Source organism: Dermacentor albipictus, chromosome 4 (assembly GCF_038994185.2).
Source record: "Dermacentor albipictus isolate Rhodes 1998 colony chromosome 4, USDA_Dalb.pri_finalv2, whole genome shotgun sequence".
Classification (NCBI taxonomy): domain Eukaryota; kingdom Metazoa; phylum Arthropoda; class Arachnida; order Ixodida; family Ixodidae; genus Dermacentor; species Dermacentor albipictus.
Genome location: NC_091824.1, coordinates 44,152,201 through 44,176,046, shown reverse-complemented (window position 1 = coordinate 44,176,046; position 23,846 = coordinate 44,152,201). Strand labels below are relative to the sequence as shown.

Sequence of the window (23,846 nt, the reverse complement as noted above, 5' to 3'; positions counted from 1 at the left end):
TTCGCGCTTGACTTACTTTATGCTGCTTAATATTCCACTAAGATGGATATGATTTTAAAAATATTCAAGTGCATTAATTGCTCCCGTGTACGGAACTTTGTAGGCATGTTGTTACTTTTCGTGTCGCTCCATTATTCTTCAGCGGTTTCACTACCCATTAACGAGTGAAGCCTAGGGTACCCGCAAATGCGCCAGTCTCTTACTTATATTCACAAGATATATATATATATATTAAAAAACTGCCAGCACTGTCTTTATTACTGTGCCTGTGCCAGCCAGAACTGCATCCAGGTAGACCCCTAGGCACGAAATTAATTTTCTGCAAGCTGGAAAACTTCTTGCCTTTACACAGCATGTGCGCGGCTCTCGCTCCATGCTGAAAGCAACCGCTCTGTACACGACTAGCGCATGTCAAAGTACCATCACATACTTACCTGATCACACGTACCCCAATATGCGTTGGTACGCAGCCAGACAAAAAGCAGTGAAAGAAACCCGGGAGGCAACTGTGCTGGAAATACCTAACATTTAATGAGTCGCTGTAACAACACGTCAGTTCACGGACACTCTACCGTGGAGGGAGCGCGCTACGCACGCACGCACACGCACAAAAAAAAGCAAGTTGCGCCATGGTACCATCATCTGGGAAGAGTAGGATTGGCACATCGTCCCTTGGTCGATAACGTTTGATTTGATATCAGTTGCTGGCGTTCTTTCTCCCTCGGGCAACGCACGCTTTCGTCACCGAGCACTTTGTCCACGGACTGCAGCAAACACTGTTCACTCGATGTTCGTCATCACCGCTGTTGTTGTCCATTGTACTCGAGTCACGATCGTGCGTGCAATCTATCGCACTTGCGGACACCCGGGAGTCTTCCATTTCGTAACAATTCCTGTAAAACATAAGCGCCGTGTAGGAACGCGCAGCACATGTGTTTTTACCTTTGCTGCTTGTTTTTTTTTTCTTAGTGTTGCTCATTTCCTTTGCAATGTTTCTCTTCTCGTTTCGTGCCCGCCTTCCCTTCCCCTGTGCAAAAGAAAAGAAGCAGATTGGGATTCAGGCATCAATCCTGAGCATACACCGGTTCAACTATGACCGTAGGACTCTGCTCAGAAGTCCTACATATCCTACCATATCATCTTCCTTGCTTGTTTTTGGACTGGAAACGTTGTATGTTTCGTCAGGTTTTCATTAACGCTTGTTATGGCGTTGCGAACAACAATGAACACTATGTGCAAAAATGAGTGCCAATATACTGTCTTTATAAATCATGTTTGCTTGAAAGTATTTTGGCACCAATGATTCGTGCATTGTGGGATAGTGCTATGACTGTGTAGGATGTATCTTTCGAAGGTATTTACCGTAGTACACCCTCATATACTTGCGAACGCTGGCATAGAATGACTGGTGTTCTCTTGACGGTACGCGCCAGCAGTTACAGGGCGCTGCAGAGGGCCTACATGCATAAATTAGCGCATTAAAGGTGTTTGTGGTAACCATTATATGATCGTGATGCATATGATCAAGGAGCTAGCAGCAAATCAAAGGGCCAAAATGTAGAAGGTTGCGCGTCTGTATATACTTAGCATAGTGTCAGAAATGACGTTTCACTTTTCTGCAGTTTAGTCAATTTAGTGAATCGTTAAACCACAGCGGCTTCGTACTTTAAGCACATGTGGCAGTCTAAGCGAAGGCGAGTAAAGTAGTCGGTTAGTAGCCCCCTTGCGCCAACGTATGCCTACGGCCTGTGTACTCTTAAGAATTCCGCAGCTGACCCTGCATCACCGATAAATGAATAACTTCAAAGGTTTGTCATAGCTAGCTCAGTCCTTCTTTTGCCACCTCTGCCATTACTCTGAATAAATGTTTCCGACTGAGAGCCTCAATTGCTACACCTGAGTGATTCTAATAAATGGCGAAATTATACCACTACGACACTAACGCGGCCAACCGTGAATACTGGAGTCTTACGATGACACAGAATATTGGTTTTCGAGCGTAATTAGTTTTTGACGGCATATCCTGCGTGGGCAGTCACTCTTGAGAAATCGTAAACGTGCTTTATGTGTGCAGGGAACGGTGGTGCGTACGTAAGTTCTCCATTTCATAATAACGTGTATTGTACAAATAATTTCGTGGTCGCGCCAATTACAGTTTCACAAAGCTGACCAGGGCACATTGAAGATTTCACTTATGCATATGCTGAGTAGCCCCATCCTGCCAATGCATCATTGTATGGTACCGTATTTGAAGCTTTCCTTGATGCTGGGTTCGTAAAACAATTGAACCGAGCCTCAATTGACGGTATCTAAGAAACTGACAAAGAGGTCGCTGGATCGAAGCTATCATTTCCTTTGGCGGGACTTGTGTAGTGACGCTATTTCACTCTCTCATGACCAGGAGGCATTTGAAACAATGCACGCTTACAGTGGACACTTTGCCTGCACATAGGGTGGGAACACTGTAGTTTCTTTCGTTTGTCATGCTGCCGGTCACTGCATGTTCGCGATGACCCAGTCGACGGACATGGACACTTGGTGATAGATGCCGGGCTGGAACGACTGCGCGCATCCAAATCCTGCTGATGTGATTCCGACGAGCGTCCACCGACCATTCAAGTTCAGCATCATCGGTCCGCCGGAATCACCCTGAAATAGAGAAGATCGTCCAAGTAACTTTAATAGATGACTGTACGCATAGATAAGTGCAGCAGCTATTGCTGTTTATCACATTCGGTGGCATTCTCGGACGGTCACTTTCGGGGACGTGATCACTTTCGAGAGATTGACCGCATAGCTCGAGGAAGCAACGACCGAGCAGCGGTCAGAACCCTAGAGGAACCACTGTCCGCAGCGCGCGACATATTAGAGACTCAGAGGAGGGAGAGATGGACCTACGGCCCTCCGCGTTCCAAACTAAATAGAAGACAAGCCCAATAGTGGCGTCGCATACAAACGAATTCATAACCACACCTACACCTCTTACACAAGATGCACCTGACATAGTACACAGACACTTGCCCGTGGTGCGGCGCAAAACCCACGCTAGCCCACATAACGTGGGAATGTACGGCTCGGCCAAGCAACGTCAACTCAACTTTTCTAAGCGTCACGGACTTCGTACGGCAGTGGGAGGCACTGCTCGCAAGCGAGGATCAGGGGAGCCAGTTGGCCCTCCTGGACCAAGCTCAGCGAGCCGCAAGAGCCAGTGGAGCCTTGGACTGAGGGCCCATCCAGACCTGCCATAACTCCGATTAACTGATCAATAAAGTTTCTTTTCTCTCTCTTTCTCGCATGACTCGCCGTCCGACGCTTCGGCATCTACGGCCGACGGCGTTCCTTGCATCCTGCCGAGCATGCTGCCAAGGCACGGTGCCAGAAATGCCGCCGCTGTATAGACAGTATAGCCGCCTAAGCGTCAGACACCGTGTCACACAAAATCTCATGAATGTTATTGCATCCCCGAAAGTGACCGTTCGAGAATACCATACGTTCGATAATGCCATCCCTACTGAAAATTCGAAGTAGGCCACCGAAAACCGTTTTCCCAACTTCCATAAAAAATACCGCCACAGCTGGAAAGGGGGGGGGGGGAGGGGGGTATATAAAGAAGCTTGTATGCTACTGTGTGCAACAAGATGGTGGGCGCAGAGGGACGCGGTATACCTACCTGGACATCATGAGCAGCTATGTTTAGGGTTAAGAACAAAGAACACAAATTTTGTTGCGAATTCACAACCATTCCATTCGAATTACGGTTCTTGTACAAGCCTACGTTTGCCTACGTTTTTTCTCCTTGCTTTCCGATCAAGGAGATCCTGCAAAACTTTTCCAGAGCGAGGAGCTAAAAGTTTCAATTGATTTACTGAACGAAGTGAACCGAAATATAGCACTGCGCAATTTAGGTAAAAACACAGCTGTAAGCACTAAGTCTTCCTTTAGAGCCGTGACAATAAAAATATATTCTATTGCAGACTGTGTTTCGTTTATCCGTTGAAATGAAAGTGAACAGCAACTAACAGCTCCATAATCTTAAATGACGTTACTTGCACTACTGTACAATGTGCTAACTTGAACGTTGCGTGAACGCTGCGTTACCGTTTGAATGCTTGTTTTAGCCGGTCTCTCTTTGTGATATGGTGTCGCCGCCTTTATACTCGCTTCTCTATTTTAGGCGGCCTATTTTTCACATGTACCGCTTGCCTAAGAGAGGAGGAGTAGATGGCACCACCCCTGACGTAGGCCTCTCCTACACACATGGAGAGGCTTGTTACGTGGTTGCTACACAGATATGTTGCGTTTAAAAACGAATGTTGAAGTCTACCGACTGCACAGCGGGGTATGGTATGGTACGGTAAGACCTTATTGATGTCCTGCAGATCGTGAGTCATCACGAAGGGTACCGCTCCCACGTGGGAACCAAAAGGCCAAGCCTCTCGGCCGCATCGTGGGCCTGCTGGACAGCCCAGAGTTGGTCAGCCAGAAGAGGACTCCGGAGGACCGCCTCCCACATGGCCGAACTGTTATCGATGATAGAGCGTGACCGGGCACACCACCAGAGCATGTGTTCTAACGTGGCTATTTCTCCACCATTGCGACGCGTGCCATCGGTGCATGCCTCCGGATAGATTGTATGCAAGAGGGACGGATTGGGATACGTATTCGTTTGTAGTAGACGGAGCGTTAGCTCTTGAGGTCTATTGAGCCGCGGATGAAGAACGAAGTAGGCTCTACGGCTGAGATCGTAGTGTTTAGTAATCTCGTTGTAAGTGGAGGGCGTGTGCCTGTTCTCTGGGGAGTCGTCTTCCGATTGGTCGGAGGTAGCTCTGTGAGCAATTTCGCGCGCAGCCCCGTGAGCCGACTCGTTGAGGTTTGGAGGAGTACCCTCTATCTGACCCTGATGTCCGGGAAACCGATAAACGCAGTGGTGCGTGATTTCCTTGCCCCCAAGGAGCCTGTGGGCCTGTTTGGAAAGGGTACCTTTTTCAAATGCTCTGACTGCAGACCTTGAATCGCTATAGATGATATCCCGTGAGCTATCCAGTGGGGCTAGTGCGATAGCCATTTGTTCAGCAATTTGCGAGCCTCTGGTCCGAACTGAGGCAGCATTGGTGATTCCTTGCCGACCATCGACAGTGACGATGGTGAATGTCCGACGTTCCTTACAAAAAGCGGCATCCACAAAGCTGACCTGTCACTGATCACTGCTTATTTTCCAAAGGAGGTTGGCCGCCCTTGCCCTCCTTCTACCGCGATTATGATCGGGGTGCATGTTCCTAGGTATTGACGCAACCGTAATGTTCACACGGATCGACGGAGGAACGTCAGAGAACTCCTCCTCTATCGGGGTGCTATCGGAGTTCCTGCAAGATGGATCTCCCTGCCTTCGTTGTAGTGAGGCGAGTTAGTTGTGCGCGCTCCTAGGCCTCTGCAATCTCTTCTGCAGTATTATGAATGCCAAGCTGCATTAATCGCTCTGTACAAGTGTATACAGGTAACCATCGAATCCGCTTAGTAATCTTCCTAAGCTGGGCATTCAATTTATCCCGCTCTGTCCGTTTCCATAGATGCACGGCTGTCACGTATGTAAAGTGGCACAGAACGAAAGCATGCATTAGTCGAATGAGGTTATCCTCCTTCAGTTCATGATGCCGATTTGATACCCTCCGAACTAAAAGAATGTCACTTTCAGTTTTAGCAATTAGCTTGGCTATAGTCTTGTAATTTGTATACCCTGACTCAACGATCATGCCCAAGACGTTGATTGAATCGATTCTAGGTATGCGGCAACTGTTTCCAGTATATAGGTTAATGTATCTGCCCTCTAACGTTGTCCAACCCTTGGACCTTGGAGCGCGTTTCTTGGGACAGCAAATGTTTTTACTTTATACTTTTTACAAATGCTTTTTACTTGAGCTTAAGCTTATTTTGAATGTGCTTTGCATGCATTTCCTTTACCTACCGATGAGGTCCTCGTTACAAGGGAGCTATCTCCGCTTCATCGCTGCTCGCAAGTAGAGAAAAAACAAAACTACAAATGGAAGGATTGTGCATAACGTGCTTGTTAACACACTCGTTCCAGAACCATTGTTGCTAATGTGAGAATTCGCGCACACTCTGTAGTGTGAAGGAGCAGAATGACTGGTCCGTGAGTGTGAGCGAGCGATGCATTCACTAACGAGCAGGCGTTCTGCCGGAGTCTTACCACACAGGCGTCCCTGCGCCCTTCCTTGTAGCCGGCGCACATCATCTCCTGGTGGATCCTGATGCGGATGCCGCGGATGTGGTGCCAGTGCTCGCACTCGCTGCGCGTTATGATGGGCACCTCCACTTTCTGCAGGACCCGCGTGCCGTAGCGGTTACCTGCGGGACGCCACAGAGGGCGCACGGGTTTGGCACGCTACTCTGCCTGAAGCCACGCTGCGACTACAAACACGCTACAGCTTTTCTTTTCAACAGCGCCGAGCACTGTATTCAGGTTTTATTAAGGTACTGCGTTGGCTAAGTCTGTGTTGCTTCAATTGGAGCAAATGTAGTTTAGCAAATTATTCGTAAATTTGTCTCAAGGACACACAGATAAAGCCCAGTATACTGTCGAAGGGTGTTTGTACATCGAGCTGATGGTCACGTTCGTAAGCTACTTAATAAGAAACGTTGGGACATTGAAAAAGAAATCGTAGGAGAAAACGCACACAACATGCAATTGAAGTTTAGTGTTTGACGGAAGCCCGTCTGGCCGTGATGGAACATGGTGAAAAGGTAGACAATACCCGGGACACTACGCCGACCAAAGTATACTTAAAAGAAACGAAGACGCTTCGGCTCCAACACGGCAGCCTTGTTCACAAGTAAAAAGCGTAGTGGCGTATGTCGGCGTAGTGTCCCGGATTTCGTCTAACTTTTCACCCTAATTGAAACGTCATATGCAAAACAGTTTTCGATACAACAGACTTATTCTTTCTCTCACCTGAGAAAAAAATTATGTTTGAGCATGAAACGTTAACGAACAAGAAGCAATTAATGTAACGTGCTAGTAGCGCCCCACTAAGAACGCCAATTTGTGGAAGTCGTTTAAGCGCGCACACGAAACTTTAAGTTGTGCGTATTTGTTGTTCGCTTTGTGGGCGCTACTCATGTGAGCAGGCTTATGAATTCCTACGGGAAACGAAATCGCTGGCTAATGTAACAAAGACAAAGCGAAGATTTTAGGGAAAATTCAATCTTGCATCAGTGTTTGTGAACAGGCAGTCTATTCCTTAGGTAATGCACTTTCTATAATCCTCGTGGCAGCAGAGGTGTGCTGGCCTCACGTGAGAACGTATTCTATTATATACAATTAGTTCAAATTGCAAAGTGCTATTCCGGGACGATAGAAGGGCGTCATGACAGCTTGAAACCAGCTGCACGCGGAGCCGGGAGGCCACCTTTCAGGGGAATGGGCAGCCTTTGCTATTGTGGAAATTGTTGTCCCTGCTAACAACTTGGAGAGTCTTGAGAAAAGTCACAATATAAAAAAATGAACTTAGAGATGTGGTGAAGCTTCTCAGCAAAACGATAACAATCGCATTCGGTTCGTATTCTAGCTCGTGTCTGAAGTGAATACTCACAACGTTCGTAGTTCGACTGCCTCAATCACACGGTATCAGTGTAGGCTATCTTTTCTACGACAGTGGCGATTCGGCACAATAGTGACACCTTTTTGCTTTGAAGTGGTTTTTCAGCCATTTTCAGGTCAATGAAGATTACTTGTAAATTGCGGAAACATTGAAAAAAAAATAAGCAGCATAATTCTAATCTGAGGAGCCAATCAATATCAGCGTATTAGTTTCTTTATTGAAAGCATTTGAATATTCGTGCATCTCTAACTGAGCCCCACGTCTCCAGCGTCTTCTATATTTAGGAGTTCCTAAAACCATTCTCACGGCCCTTACATGGCCGCTACAACCTCTTCCCAATGTTGAACCTTTATTCCTATCGTATCTATTTGTAGATGCAGAAAAAGGGGTCTAGTTTGCAACTTGGCATCATACAATACGTACAGTGCTTCTGCGAAAGAAAAAAAAATAAAGTAAGGCAGGGATAGCGCTGGGCCGTGGTTTGTAATATTCAATAGACTTCGATTTGTGTTCCTGAGTCTGCTACCTCGCCCTACTCTAGCTAGACCCTCTCTAAACGGCCTTGGTATAAGTGAAATTTAGAGAAACACGAAATCTTGATGTCCTATGCAGTATCCCTTCAGCAGAAAACATCCCACACAATATGCGCAGCAAGGTACACGCACACACGGCCCTGTCACGTTCCTTTTCTTTTCATGTTCGCCAGTGGTGAAACAAGGAATCACGTACTTGGGACTTCCTCAACTAGCGGGAAAAAGACATCGGGCGACAGAAAGAAGAATACTGGGCACTATCGTTCTGTCCTGTGTGCTTCTTTGCTGGTCCGATGTCTTTCTCGCGCTGGTTAAGGATGTATCAAGCCTGTAATGATCACCAACTAGCCCCACTGTCTTCTCTAATTGAGGAACAAGGAATGTCGCGACAAGGGGACACTGTTGAGGGCAAGTCTCCTTTTAGAAACAATGGTTCCAGCGACACCCCCGCCACCGTTTCTTCTTTTTTCTTTTTTTTTTTGCACCACTGTTGATCATTTGAAGACTCCATCTCCCTCTAAACCTCTGCTTTCTCTACAATGTTTGTGTTGTTTCTTCGCGCGCATTGTTAGTCGACCTGCGGGGGTATTCTGTAAAGAGTCCACCTAGTGGACTGTCCATTTCGGCCGCTGCTGATTGGCTAGGGCGGCCCGTCTCATCCTCTCTCGTACAGCTACATCCAATCCGCAGCGGCCGAAATGGACAGTCCACTAGGAGGACTCTTACGAAATACACCCCCCCCCCCCCCCCCCCCCCCCAGGAATCATCAACGTGCGCTAGCTTAGCCAGCATCCCTTCCTCTCTGGACAGGAGTCTGCTAGCGTGCGTGCATGGATACGTGCGCAACTGTAGGGGAGGATGGGCCGGAGGCCCGGCCTACTGAGCGTGGAGTCCGTCTTTCCCCATCCGGTGACCGTGGCTCGCCACCCTTCGAAGGTCCACCCCCTGGGCGGCAGGCAGATGGGCAGGATGTTCTCCTGGTAGCGCACGTGCCGGTCCAGCCTGAGCAGCGCCACGTCGAAGCGGTCCGGCTGCGACGCCGAGAAGGCGAAGTTCGGGTGGATCTTCTTCTCGAGCACGCTGAACGCCTGCGCCTGGGACGACTGGTACCGCTGGTCCTGGATGTCGTACGCGCCCAGGATCACCGAGATTCGCCGCAGCGGCGTGCTGCGAAAGACCGGAGACCACGGGGTGGGGCATGCATAAGCTGCGGATGCACGAGAGCGCGAAGGTGTCGGCATAGATCTCGCGCATGTATAGACCGCTTCTTTGTGCGCTCGTCACCCCGGAAAGCTTCCGATCGTGCATTCCTTCGCAGTCAAGTTGGCCAAGCAAAAAAAAAAAAAGATGTATTTAGACCTATAAGTATACTAAAGGCACACGTTCTTGATGTGTTCAGATATAAGGAACGTTTCGCATGCGTCGAGCTCATGCACGAAGCTTTCTTGTTGTACTTGGCGATAAAACTCAATTTTCACACATTCTAATTCTACGTGAATACTGGTGTCACCGTGATAGCGCTATTTATTTATAGGCTGTTGCACTTCTGTTGTTCCAGAAAACTTAGCTGAAAGTCTTTTGGGAACTATGTTTGTAAACATGCATGTACTAATGCAATAAAGCCTCCCAGAGAGCTTCCGCGGACTATGCATGCTTTGAGTTGTCGCTGGAAGAGTTAACGCTATGGCCTGTCATTACTAGAGATCAATTCTGTGCCGGCAGTCACCACAGAATATTGTCCCAATAAAGCTTTATTGAGGGAGGGACGAGTGTTCGGTGCAGATATGGCAAAGGAAAGGTGTCTTCAAACGGGAGGACGCGTTGCCAGAAACAGCATCTATGACCGGAGTAAGAGATCGGATTCCCTTAATAAAGCCAAGAGAAAGTGCCAGGCCATGACGGTCTTTTAGTCTGCCTACCATCCGGACTTACTCCTTGTAGCTCGCCACCTCCTCATGGCTCATGTGTTTCCTTCGCGACGTTCTGTGTGCCATATACTGCAGGCTTTGGATATGAAACCAGCCATATCATTAACAGTGGGTGTAAGGAAGCAACTGGGACAAATAATGAGACGTTGTTCGTTTTTCACACTAAAATTGACTGAGTTCTACGATCAATGAGGTAAAAGTAGCAAACTCTCAAATGTAAAAGAGTTGGGAAGAACTACCTAAATTCATCACTTATATTTAGACACTCACAGCTGAACATCTTTAGCGGTCATATTTCGGTAAGAGGCTCCGATTGGTCTGGACAACATTAAGGATCGCAAAAGCGATGACTGCAGCTGTGATGGTCGCAGCAACATTGTACACAGCGTGTGCCTCCGCAGCAGCTTCCGCAGCACCATTTAGTTCATTTAGAAGCTAATGCGCAGAGGCGTAAACACAGTTCTTTACATTGCTGGATCCGCGAGCCAAGATTCTGAATCCGACTGCTACGGCTGACTGCCTTGTACTTACTGATGTACGCAGTGCGCCGCCGTAACAACGTAGAAATGGTTGACGAGGGCTCCTCCGCACTGCTGACGGGAGATCTTGATATGGGCCTGCACCGTATCAACACGTCTGTCAGCACAACATTAACACGTGCCCCTTCTACAGCTGTGCATCTTTTGCATGGAAACACCCTGACCCTAATAGCAAGCAAAAAAAAAGAAAGAAAAAGAAAAAAAGAGCGGTGATGTTTATATAGTAAAATTCAGTAATGGAATCGAATATCGAGCAGCCCCAACTCTACAAAGGCGTTTCGCATGTATTTCAAGTATTCCACATGTCTTTCGTACAATTCTTATGAAATTTGAACGGAATGTTATTAGTATAGACACAGACTCTGTAAGAATTATACGGAAGGCATACGGAAAAGATATTGACTTACTGGAATAACATACGAAACATTTGAGTAGGTAATTAAAAACAACATAAACGAAATGCTTCGTTGTGTTGCTTCGGCAACAAAAGGCTTGTTTGCATTATTTGGTACATGCAATACCGTTAACTACTGCATGTCAGGACACACGTGAGGCTTGTGGATGAAAAACAAAGTACGGTCATATCTGATGCTCGATTATAATGACAGTGAAGCAAAAAATGGGGACCAGCACATCGCAAGGTATACGTATATAGTTTAGTGTTCGGTGGAAGAGCCATAAGGGCCGTAAACAGCACCGCACATCGTTTTGAAGGCATAATAACGTGGTGAGATTGCCCAAATGATAATGATTTGTCCAAATGGAGACAGCGAATTCTTTGGTTGCCTAAGGAGACATGCTTACTCAACGGCCGATGACTGTAGCGCATGGGTGACCTTCTTCGCTCAAGAACTGCATCGTTTGTGCTACAACCACGGTTATTCTACACCAGATTCAATTAAACGAGTCTCCGTTTGCATCCACCTTTCTCCCGATAGACTGGAAGAGCTGTTGTTGTCCCTTATTTTTCGAACCAAACAAATGTTCGACAACTTCATCATCATCATCATCAGCCTGGTCACGCCCACTGCAGGGCAAAGGCCTCTCCCATATTTCTCCAACAACCCCGGTCATGTACTAATTGTGGCCATGCCGTCCCTGCAAACTTCTTAATCTCATCCGCCCACCTAACTTTCTGCCGCCCCCTGCTACGCTTCCCTTCCCTCGGAATCCAGTCCGTAACCCTTAATGACCATCGGTTATCTTCCCTCCTCATTACATGTCCTGCCCATGCCCATTTCTTTTTCTTGATTTCAACTAAGATGTCATTAACTCGCGTTTGTTCTCTCACCCAATCTGCTCTTTTCTTATCCCTTAACGTTACACCTATCATTCTTCTTTCCATAGCTCGTTGCGTCATCCTCAATTTCAGTAGAACCCTTTTCGTAAGCCTCCAGGTTTCTGCCCCGTAGGTGAGTACTGGTAAGACACAGCTATTATACACTTTTCTCTTGAGGGATAATGGCAACCTGCTGTTCATGATCTGAGAATGCCTGCCAAACGCACCCCAGCCCATTCTTATTCTTCTGATTATTTCCGTCTCATGATCCGGATCCGCAGTCACTACCTGCCCTAAGTAGATGTATTCCCTTACGACTTCCAGTGCCTCGCTGCCTATTGTAAATTTGGAAGTTGTAAATTTTAAATTTACAATAAAATTTACAGCTTCAAATAAGGGAAATTTAATATCCAATACGAATTGAACAGCAAATACTATTCGATTCGTATTCGATATTTCGAATATTCACTCACACCTAAAACAAAGAGGGATATCTTTGCACCCGTGGAGTGTGAACAGGAGCTTACCTGCCATGGGAACTCTCCGTACTGGGCATCCTCACCACCTATGATTCTCCTCTGCGGCTTGTTCGTTGACCTCCCGCAGACTATATAGAAGAAATAAGGGGTGAACTGGTCAGTACACCTGGAAAGTGGGGGCTTAGCAGCAGCAGTGACCTGACGCAATTCATACTGAAACTAAAGGCAAAAATACCACAATGACACCGAGGATGTTTACTTCAGAAGACGAAGCAAGACGAAGACGAAGTGGTGCTTAATGCAATACGTCGTGTTTCGACATCGTACATCCGTTGATATTGCATCTCCAGGTAAAAGGTGCCATAACGATGGCACAAAGATGGACCGACGTACACAGACACGTAGGAAATATGTGTAGGAGTTTTTATGTGAAGATTCACAACGAACATGCCCCAATTCCCATCTTAATGTTGATATTTCATTCGTAGCCCACGCAGTTTATTTATTTATTTTACCCTCAGGGCCTTTCAACATTATAGAGGGAAATCTGTTACACAAGAAATATGGGGAAATAAAGCACGAGTTTGTATACATTTGCTAATAATACAATGTTAGCTGAAAGTTTGTTCAGTACATTAATGCAGCACGGCATAATATAAGTAACATAAAAACAACCAACATTAGTTCATACAAATGCTTGCTGTTATACAATATTAGCTAGTATATTTCAAAAATTTTCATTATTATTGATGTGAGCAATATGAGCTGGAAGTTCATTCCATTCTTTCAACGGAGGTGGCAAAAGTGAGTGTAAAAAATAACAAACACATGTCCTCTTATATATACACAAGTTCTAACTCTATGCTGATGATAATTGCGGTGAGATGAGTAATATGGCCGCGCCATGAAATTCGGCAGTTGAGTAGGGCGGTGATATATAGCTAATAAAAGATATGATAGGCGAAAAATAATTCGACGCGTTGCCAGTGACCGAAGACCGAGATTTGATTTCATTGAAGTAAGACACGCTCGCGGTACTCTAATGGTTTTGCAGAATAAAGCGAGTTGAATCATTTTGGATTAGTTCAGGGGAACGTAATAGGTTTTCGTGAACGGAGTCCTATATATAGCTGCAGCATATTCAGAATTTGACCTTAACTAGGCATTCCTAGGTGCTACGGCAAACCAGAGGTATGCACCGCAACGTACGGTCCTCAGGATTGGATTCATTATCTGCGATACTAGGGCGGAAATTCGGTCTAACTCGTTATCCATTATTCATGATCGTCTAATAACAGCGCGCACAACGAGAGACGAACACGGAAGTGACACACGCAGGGCTGTGTATGTCTCTTCTTCCGTGTTACGTCCTTCGTATTATGCACTGTTGTTAGCTGTCTGCTGTAGCTCTTCAATAATGATTAACCTGAGACGCAATTGAGTGCATCTATGTCAAATATTGGAAACAATGCCTGTACTGGGTGCCGCATGCAGCTGAGACCTACGGTAAGTACCGCTGTCTTTAGCAAGCCTCATTAATAGACTCATTCACATACGAGAACTTTTCGTGTATGTACGACATCCTTCGGTGGCTGGTCAAGCTGACGGACAGTGGAACAATCCACAAGAAGCCACAAACCAGAACAAAATGAAGCACTGTCTCGTACATCATCTCCGGGAGTGTGCCTTCCAGATTCCACAACACTTCCCGGTAGCCACAACACTGCCAGGTGTTTTGCGAACAGGATACACATAACACCATCCACACTTCTTTTTACTACAGAACACAGGTATCCCCCATAGAGACAGCGAGATAGATAACTGAGCAAGATATAAAGACGATATAGTTTCCTACAAATATTACTAGAGGGAGCTCTGCAAGTATGGTGGTTCAGCGACCACGGGAATGATGAGTTTGTGGATGGATTTGTCTCATTTCTATACCTGTCTCTTTGAACGTTCTTGCGGCGTTATTTATTACGCTAATCGTATTTGTAAACTTTCAAACTCATAGTTTTCTAAGCGCTCCAAGACAATCTCCGCCCACGTACGTAGTCATCGCAAATCGATACATATATAACTCAATATTTTCTTGAAAATGATCAGTTTCAAAGTTCCAAAGCCTCTTGAAGCCAGAAGAACTAACTTTAGGCTAATCTAAGCATTGCCCTTTACTCATGCAGTCTGCACCGCCGTACTTGCAGCTTCCGTATGGACACTCGTGCCAGAGTTCCCTTTAGGGCGCATTCATTTGGGCGAACGTGAGAACCCAAAAGCGTCCCCAAAGTGCTCTCTCAATAGTGTCTGCACATCAATGCGCGAACAGGAGAAGGAGCTCTGTCATCCAATGGCAGAACAGGAGCAGTTTGGCGACGCCGAGAGCAGTCGCAAGCAGTCCGAACTGCTCCCGCGTGAGAAGCGGAGTGCAAGGGAGTCACGTGACACTAATGCATCACACATTCGTCGTATTTCCTTAATTTCGTTTAAGTGTGCGGCAGCAATGGCGACCGATAAGCGAATGAATGGGAAGGTAAACAATCTGGTCACGTGATACACCTTCACGCTCGCACTTGCTCTCGTGCGCACGGCACGTTTCAATGGAAGAGCAAGCAGTCGCACTCTCTCTTTGCTGCTACTCTGCTCCTCTCCGCTCCTTGCCTCTGCTCCTTGCCTCTGGTCCTGTTCTGCCAATGGAAACTCTACGTAGGAAACCCTCTATGTTGGAAGGCAGCGTCAACGACTGCTCTCTCTCTCTCGCTCACCGTCTTCGTCGCCCACGTGGTAGTACTTGCGTTGCGTGGCGGTTCGCGCGGCGGACGGGCTTCGCGCCTGGAGCGCCTGCACCGCCGTGTGGTCGGCGGGCAGCGAGGACCGCGTGCGGGGCGGCCGCACGCAGCACGTGTACAGCAGGCTGTTGCCGCAGCGACCGGCCGCCGTGCCGCCGGACAACAGGCACAGGAGCACGAACGTGCACCGGTCGTCGCCGCCGTACGAACACTGGCCCTGGCGGCTCGAGTAGCCGGATTCCTCCGGCAGGTCTGCGTCGTGTGTGTAAGCAATGGTTAAAACGACACTGCCGCCTTCCTTCACTTTCTAGAGTACTCTGGCTGAGCTATAATAAAGTTATTTCACTCACTCACTCACTCACTCACTCACTCACTCACTCACTCACTCACTCACTCACTCACTCACTCACTCACTCACTCACTCACTCACTCACTCACTCACTCACTCACTCACTCACTCACTCACTCACTCACTCACTCACTCACTCACTCACTCACTCACTCACTCACTCACTCACTCACTCACTCACTCACTCACTCACTCACTCACTCACTCACTCACTCACTCACTCACTCTGGCATAGCAAGTGAAAGATAAGGAAGCACCTTTACATACTTCTGGATCAAAATTGCCTACACTACACTCAATCCCTTCAGATATCCAGGGGCTGCTCTTTCGTATTGGGACGGTGACAGAAAGGTAACACTTTCCGATTGTCGCTTTGCCATTGTATCAATTTCCTCCTGTTGCTGGAGCCAGTGTTTCGACAAGGGACAGGTCTCCTTGCCGATACGTTGGCTCATGGGACCACTCTTGTTTACGACCAAGTCTTCGTCTTCCCATGAACTTCTGCCTACTTTGGATTTAGATCAGTAAAAAAAAAATTTGCGAAATGAGTTTCCTTGACACCCTGTGAGATTGGTTCTATCAACGTTATATACAATCATACAGCCTCTCCGTGGCTGCTATTGAATGTCCCTTAATTGTATTTCTGTGGCTCTTACATTTCCACTTGGGGGTACAACGGAAGAACAGTGCACCGTGAACAACGGAAGATCAGTTTAACAGCCATTCTCGGTTATTTATGAGCCATAATTTCGTAACATTGGGCGTCTGCCGCCAAGAAGGAATAAAGTCGAGTCGCGTTTCTTGAGCTACTCATTGTCGCTGGATTTACCAAGGAAGCCGAGGTACTGAAGCGCGCCGCCTGCTTCATTCGAAGGGAGGCAGACATCACACGCTTGGTGGAGCCACAGAAGGGATATATTAGACGCGTAAGAATGTTTAGTCGTACCTAACGAAGAAACCCGTTCGTCTGTCATGTAAGGCGAATCGCTATAAACAAATTAAATGTATCAGAACAGAATAAATTCCAAAGGAAAAGTGTTGGCGGTGGTGAGTTACAAACCTACAACATCACGCTCCGAAGCCGATCGAGTGTATTGCCCACTGGTCTAAATAACCACGCTTACAGAAGGTGAATATATTTTAGCCATATTAAATTGTTGTACCGGCGGTACAAAACAAATGTCAAAAACAGCTTCTAAGAAGGCTTTCTTGAAATATTTGGTGTTGGTGGGATGAATACCATCTCTAGGACCCCATGTAGAGCCGACTTGGAGCGGTGTAGACATTTGTAAAGCTACGATTTTGCGAAAATTTAATCTCTGTTGTTCATTCGTGTCATTTCTGTATTAGTTAGGCAACCAAGTGTTTGTCTAAATGCTGGCTACATAAGTTGGCAACTTTTTCGTGACCGTCAAATCAAATCGAGCATACGTGGTACTCACGTGCAGGCACGTAGAGGTGTATCTGCGGGTTTGCCAGGTGCAGGCAGCAGCAGGCGGTCAGCAGGAGCGCCCACCACGAGTGAGGCCGCCACCGCCGCATGGCGCCCCCGCGCCCCGGCAGCAGTACGGCACCGCCGCCGTCTGCCCGTCTGCGCATGCGCAAACAATAAGTACACGGCGATGCTTAGTGTCTACTGCCTCATTAAAAAAAACCAAGAAAACTAGCCCACAACTTAGCACCACTAATTCTCTAGATGCGCCCCTGTATTCTCAAGCGATCATCGACTCAGAGCTCTTCTTTTACTCAATGATAGTGGTTATCATTATTTATTTATTTATTTATTTATTTATTTATTTATTAAGACGAAAGTCTTAAGTGCCTCATGGATTGAAACATCCGTAGTCCGGCGTTACCGAAAATTTGACCGTCTCGCGTTATGGCACCAACATTCAATAACACTGAATTTGATGGTGCTATCAATGACCATTGGTAGGACTCTAACCCACGACGTTTGGTGTTAATTAGGGCGAAATTGATTACGGCACAGTTGATTAGGATAGAGTTAATTAGGGCACTCGACTCCACGTCCTTTGGTGGGAGTCGAACCCTCTACCTTTGGAGGGACCAAAATTCAACGGCACCAAAATTGATGGTGCCACCATTTATAGTCGAATCCACGACGTTTGGTGTGAATTATTGAGTAGTTAATTAAGAAGCACTTAACATACATTTAATTAGTGCCCTTTTAGACATACACAAGACTGTTATGCATAACTGCGCTATCTTCTTTCAGAGGCAAATATTAGCGGGCGCCATATTTGTGCGCCAACGTCTCCTTATATCACCTGAATATTAAGGCTCGGAGAATATTCAAAGTTTGAAACAGTAATCGAATAGTCGACACTAACTAATCATTTCGTACACAAAAATGAGCTATTCAGTATTCACGAATGTCTAAATTAGGCAAGCATATCCCAACAACCATCTGTTAAATTTTTGTTCACTGTTCTCCGTCTGCTAATTAAATCGCAAGCTATGTGAAGTGAAACAATTGACGAGGGTTCTCCAAGCAACGCAAACAAATCAACAGAAAACAAAAGCCTTGTTGTCGGTTTCGTGGCAGAAACCTACGTGACAACCTGCGATTGTTTGCTTGTGTAGTCTGTAATTTATTGTTGCTTGCAGTGAAGAAATATAGTAGCTTTATCTTATACGCTACGACCAGTGCTGTTTCATTTGCAACGGGTTCATATGCATGTTTCTACGGCACACAAATCCTTCAGCAGCTTTTTCTTCTCTTTTTCCGAAAACTACTGAGTTTTTTTTTTTAACAGCCATTTCTTTAGCATTTTTGGAAAGCTAGTCATACAGGAACCATTATTTCATGGAAAGCTTGTTTACGACCCAGCTCTAAAGATATTGAGAGGCTATTCATGTAGTTACTTGCTTTATTGATCATGGCTGTCCGTGATAGTGGGCTGTCTTTTTTCCACTGGTTAGTACAAGCGTAGTACCTAATTATGCCGAATTACAGAAATTTATATTTTTGCTGTATATATGTGCGCCTGCGCTTGACTATTCGATATTCGATTCGATAATTGATGCTTACTATTCGTATTCGGGAAAAAAAGTGATATTCGCCCACCTCTCGTAAATGTTCATAACAATAAAAACGAACATAAAACGCGTAATATGGAAGATATGTAGATTCGGCTTCCGGTGGCGCAAAGTTGCTTGGCGAGGGAAACAACTTCTAGGCTCGGGGGATAGGAGAGAAGTGCGCTTGCTTCGATGAAGCAGTTCGTCTGCCCATCGAGATGAAAGCAGATGGTGCAACCTGTCGGATCAGCAGCTTGGCTTCCGTCTGCAAAATCTGTGCTCGTAGCCGAAACAGTTTCTGCTTCATTCTACAATATGCAGGCAAGTATCGATGTTTAAATACATCTCAAACAATTTAGACTACAATGAGCGACCCTGTGAGCGATGTTCTCGATTAGATGAGTAGCTTGTGGACAGGAACTTTTTAAAGGAGCCCTAAAAGCAAATGTTAAGTAAAGCTACAGTGATAGATTAGTGCTCGCAAATCTTTAAGGCGTCAATATCATCGCGAACAGAACCTTATGAATCGAGAAATTTAAGTAAGTGCAGGACATGATTACAGACTCCCCCGGGATATTCAAGCACTTGCCCGATGATGAAAGCGCTCCTCAGTTAAATTTTAATACTGGCACACAACCACTTGTTCCAAAAAGCACCCTTGTGTTGTATTATAGGGCGAAATAAACTGCTACTTGTCCAGTTCTATTTTATTTCTGAAACAAAGAACTCATTGAAGTGACCCTGAGAATGACGCGGGCGGTCGAAAGGTGTCGTTTTCGCTTGACTCCGCGCCACCCACGCTTTCGCGTTTCTGCAGTTTCGTTATCGCGTAGTGCTGCTGCGGTTTTGCTCCCTCGCAAAACTCGCACAAGCTGCACGTAGGAGAGAATCCAACTTCCATGTGATGTGGCGGGATGCCCGAACTGTCTACGCCACTTGACCAAAAACCAGCTGCAGCGGCGAATCCACTGCTCTGTCTTGACTCGGTGCCGCCGTCTGTCGGGCGCCGTTTTACTCACCGACGGCAGCAAAGGGTGGCGATTGCGTACGCAACGTCACCACTGCCCCGGTTGGGTGGCGGGAGATTTGAATTTCGCAAAAGGTATTCGGACCCTTCAGACGCAATTTCCTCGCAAACGAAGTCTTTTCTTGGCAGGAAACAAGCGTTTCGAGGTTTCAGGAATGGTACCTAAACAGTCCACGTCGACTTTGTATTTGCCTTTAGTGTCCCTTTAAAGTCCACCGGCCAAATGCGGAAGGCGCTGCGTATTTCTGTTTGTCGTGCTGCTAGTCACGAGTCGCATAGAACGCAGCCGCATATTACGATCATACCTCTGCAGCTCTTAATTCATCAAATGCCACTTCACCCTTCCGTGCACTGATAGCACGCTGGCTCCCCGATGCGTCTCGGAATAGCAGTATGACGCGCACACACTGGTATACGGCAATACACGCGTGGTCGATGCAGTAGAAGAAGCGTTGCACGATTTGCGCCGAAATCGTCTTCGGGCTATTAGATAGAGCGCCATTGGACCTCTTTCGGGTAAGAAATGGAAAACAAAGAAAAAAAAGGAAAAGAAAGGAAACCTCGGTGGCGCTCGCCGAAAGTGCAGCTACACAGCGTGCGCGCGCGCTATTTTTATACGCGTAAGCGCGCGCAAGCGCGAAAAGTCGCTCGCTATTCATTCTCGGGAGCGCGGTCGTACTTTCAGCGGGGGCCGAGATACCGGTGGGCTTCCCCGACGTCGCTCGGTCAAGAGGCGGATAACGGCGCAATGTGTGCCGGTGTCGCTGAAGAGGTAGCGCATGATGCACGCGCGCCGAACTGTGTTTTCCCGGCTCTTCAGACCCCGCGGTGTCGTTTCCGGGGTATCGATTAAACGGTCGCCTCGTGGCTGTGCTTCTCCGAGCGTGTCTTCGTCCCTTTGTCGCCGTCTTAGGGACCCGCACCCCCGAACAGTGAAATGAGAGCTTAGCGCCGTGTAATCTCTTCGTAACGAGGAGATGGTGTAGCGCTCGATTATTGCCCCGTAGCAGCAGCCGTAATCATTTTCCAATTGATCAAGGCTTAAAACAGTAGCGCAAGTACGCTATCGAGTCGTCGATCATTGGCAACTTTTGTCATCAAGAGGCATTGTCCGCCCAGCCTTATACATGGGATGTGCAACACCGGATAGCACATCATGCATTTCTTACATACTAATGTCCACTCCCTTACCGTAATCTGCCTTTGTTGGTCCCTATATATAGGGCATGTGTTCTCCCTTTGACCCTATCGCCTTTCCGCGCGTGTACACCAGCAAGTCAAAGTCGTGTCCTCCTAGGCATTATACCTCAAGACAAGAAACTTGGCTACGTGAACTGTATATGCACTGTGACTCGTCTAGTCGACCGGATTAACCTGAACTCTTGCCTCCCCTCTCTAACTTTTTCACTTTCCCGTAACCCTGCCACCGTGCAGGATAGCAAATTGGACATAGCCTAGGTAACTCACCCGAATTTCCTGCTTCCTCTCTCTCTTTCAGTGAACTCTCTACCTTTCCACTATATCCGCCCCTCTCTCTTCACCTTCGACGCTTGATCCGGCACAATGTTGGTAACGCAGAGAAAGTCGATAAATTTGGCGAACTTTTGGTCACCTTTGCGGGAATTTTTGCCTTTTAGGAATCTTAGCGACTTCTTGAGTGACATTTCAGGGATGTAAATAGCCAGTAAGTTACCACAGTGAAATTCATCAAGGGACTTTAGCTAAACCCAGGGCCTCGCCTCTGTTTTATCCGAAGGTGGGTATCTGCGCCCCCATTCGTCGCTGCTTCTAAAGGCACGCCGAAAAGCGTACTAAAGAGCCATCTGGGCGCATCAACGCTTCTATTCTGGGCAAACCACAATCTAAGAATCTGATACCGTTTCCGAAAATCGTGGGTTGTTTTTCGTTTAAACATTCCGACTATTGACTCGCCACCGCAGCAGGTTATATAAGCCCACAGTTAAAAAAATATAGTAAGGCGGACATTTAGCAAAAATCAAAACACACACAAAAAAGAAATCATCATCATCATCATTGTCATAACTAATTAAAATACGTTATGAAAAAAAATGGAGTGCTTTGTGTTGCGATATAGAAATTTTGCACGATGAGAAAGCTGCCAAAATAAATCCAGCATCACCCCTTTGATATGATCAACACTACCTATCAAATTTATGATCACCTTGAAATGCGGCCGAAACGTTCCGTTAAAGGGACACTAAAGAGAAATAGCATTTCTTCTATAAGTAAGTTACGCTTCTAAAATATCGAAAATACCGCTATCACCAAGGTAAGACGCTTGGTAAGCCAGAAAAAGCGCAATAACAGAAGACGGGTGGTGACGTCTCCTTAAATTCCTGCACCATCTCGCTGTGACGTCATCGATTTCGACAGCTCCTTCTAGGGTCTGGTTAATTATTTAGCCGTAAAGATAGACTACATTTATGTTATTTATATGCAATAATTCTTTTACTCTCTCTCTCTGTGTGTTCCAAATATTGAACATCGCGAGTTTCGAGAACTTTTGCTGAGCCAACGCGGCCTATAGATACTAAGAAATACATTGAAATCCGTGACGTCACAGTGACGCACTGGCATTGAGGATTCGGCGTCAAATTCAAGAACTGAAACTTTGACTTTCGTTTTATCTTCTAATAATCAGGCTATCACTTCGAAATTGGCGACAGCAGAGTTTTCCAAGAGCGCTTTATCCGTCTAAACTGATTTAGTGGCTTGCTTTAGTGTAGCTTTAAAGCATAAATGCAAACATGCGAACGTCCGACTACCTTTGTCGCCAGCGAATCTCGAAAATGGGTGCGTCACTGAGGTTTCCGGTGTTTTTTTTTCTTTTTACTTGTCGTGTGAGCATGACGAGGCTCGTTTATCTGCTACTGGACAATTCCGCCGCTATACGGTGCACCGATATGCGGTGCACCGATATGCCTTCATTTTAAACCCCTGGAACTCGCAAAAGTAGCGACAACTGCCAGCAGCGCATCGTGGTTTGTGCCAAGAGAAAAAAAGATTTCAATTGCACAAGCATGATGCACCGCTTATTCGGCGTCTCTTCCTATACCACTCGCTCTTGCGCTCCCTTTCCCTTTGCGCGAACAAGCAGAGACGGTTCGCGTGATTCAAACGCAATAATCGGACCTCATCACGGCCGGAGCTTTCTTGCACCATCGGTGGGCGCTCGGTGATCGCTGGGCAACCAAATGCAGTGCGTGACAAAGGCTCGCGCATAGTATGCCACACAGTGCATGAATTTGGTCTCTCCAGCACGCACCGGTGAAAAACCGCCGGGCGCAGCGCACACTTTGCATCGCGTGTGGATCGTCGAGCGCTGTGTTCTTGCGATTGTGGAAGCCCTGTATGGACGTCTGCTGATTGGCCGCGAACGAAGTACGATTGCGTGGCGCGGCGTGCGGCGCCTGCTAGCTGCTCCTGGCCCACACCAGGGGGTGCGCCGAAGTGATCGTCCAATCGCGTAGCTCGGCTGCGAGATCGAAGCCTTCCGCTACTTCTTCGTAGATCCAGAGGTTTTACCCTTCATTTCCATGAAATTGGAGTCGAAAAACTTCGAAACTACCGCGATCTATCGACTTATTCATGGAGCTCAAAACCCCGAAGCAATACTACGGCTATCAGAGAGGTCGTAGTGTAGCGTTCCGGATTAATTTTGACCACTTGAGATTTTTCAAGGTCCGTCTAAATCTAAGCAAACGAGCCTCATTACAATTTAATCCCATTGACGTAAAGTCGCTGCCGCCCTAAATCAAACCCCCGACGTCGTGGTTAGCCGCAGAATACCATTTATGGACTGTGCCACTGAGGCTGCTAAATTAGTGCAATGACAGAAACAACCACTTATTTGCATTTCTCAAAAGCGTTATCTTGTCATCTCGTCTACATGTAATGCGAGATCATGGATATTAAAAAAAACTAAGGTCTTGCTTGGCGCAGCACCTTCTTGCACTGTCGGACAGCAATCTCGCTCCGCAGTCCTTGCAGCAAGGCTCTTGCTCTGGGGCAGTGCACACGAAATTTGTAATTTATTATGATTATTACTATTTTCATGGGAACATGCTTAGATATTCACATGACAATCATCACATATAGAGAAAAATGCAGCCTGCTGTTTGGACTTTCCGTCCTTCTTTTCCCTTGAGCAGCATACCTTGACCACCAATTCACGTGGCAAAATTTTGGACATTTGCGTCTCGAATGCTCAGGTTACAGATGTCTCTCGTTCCAACATCTACCGTGTG

The 23,846-nt window shown here is 46.7% G+C and overlaps 1 protein-coding gene across 5 annotated transcripts in view; it reads right to left on the bottom strand.

Moving 5' to 3' along the window:
- Positions 1 to 509: 509 nt before the first annotated feature.
- The window catches only part of LOC135907150 (trypsin-1-like), a 119,992-nt gene continuing 96,655 nt past the window's right edge, over positions 510 to 23,846 (bottom strand). For 3 of the 5 annotated variants that reach the window (XM_065438803.1, XM_065438802.1, XM_065438804.2), the window contains exons 2-8: positions 16,952 to 17,100; positions 15,137 to 15,412; positions 12,423 to 12,502; positions 10,609 to 10,694; positions 9,030 to 9,316; positions 6,206 to 6,363; positions 510 to 2,649 (exon numbers count right to left, since the gene is read on the bottom strand). In XM_065438803.1, coding sequence (XP_065294875.1) covers positions 2,494 to 2,649; positions 6,206 to 6,363; positions 9,030 to 9,316; positions 10,609 to 10,694; positions 12,423 to 12,502; positions 15,137 to 15,412; positions 16,952 to 17,051 — 1,143 coding nt within the window. In that variant the 5' untranslated portion in view covers positions 17,052 to 17,100 and the 3' untranslated portion in view covers positions 510 to 2,493. The remainder of the gene's footprint in view (positions 2,650 to 6,205; positions 6,364 to 9,029; positions 9,317 to 10,608; positions 10,695 to 12,422; positions 12,503 to 15,136; positions 15,413 to 16,951; positions 17,101 to 23,846) is intronic. The other 2 variants (XR_010565908.1, XR_010565909.1) reach the window with 2 other exon arrangements.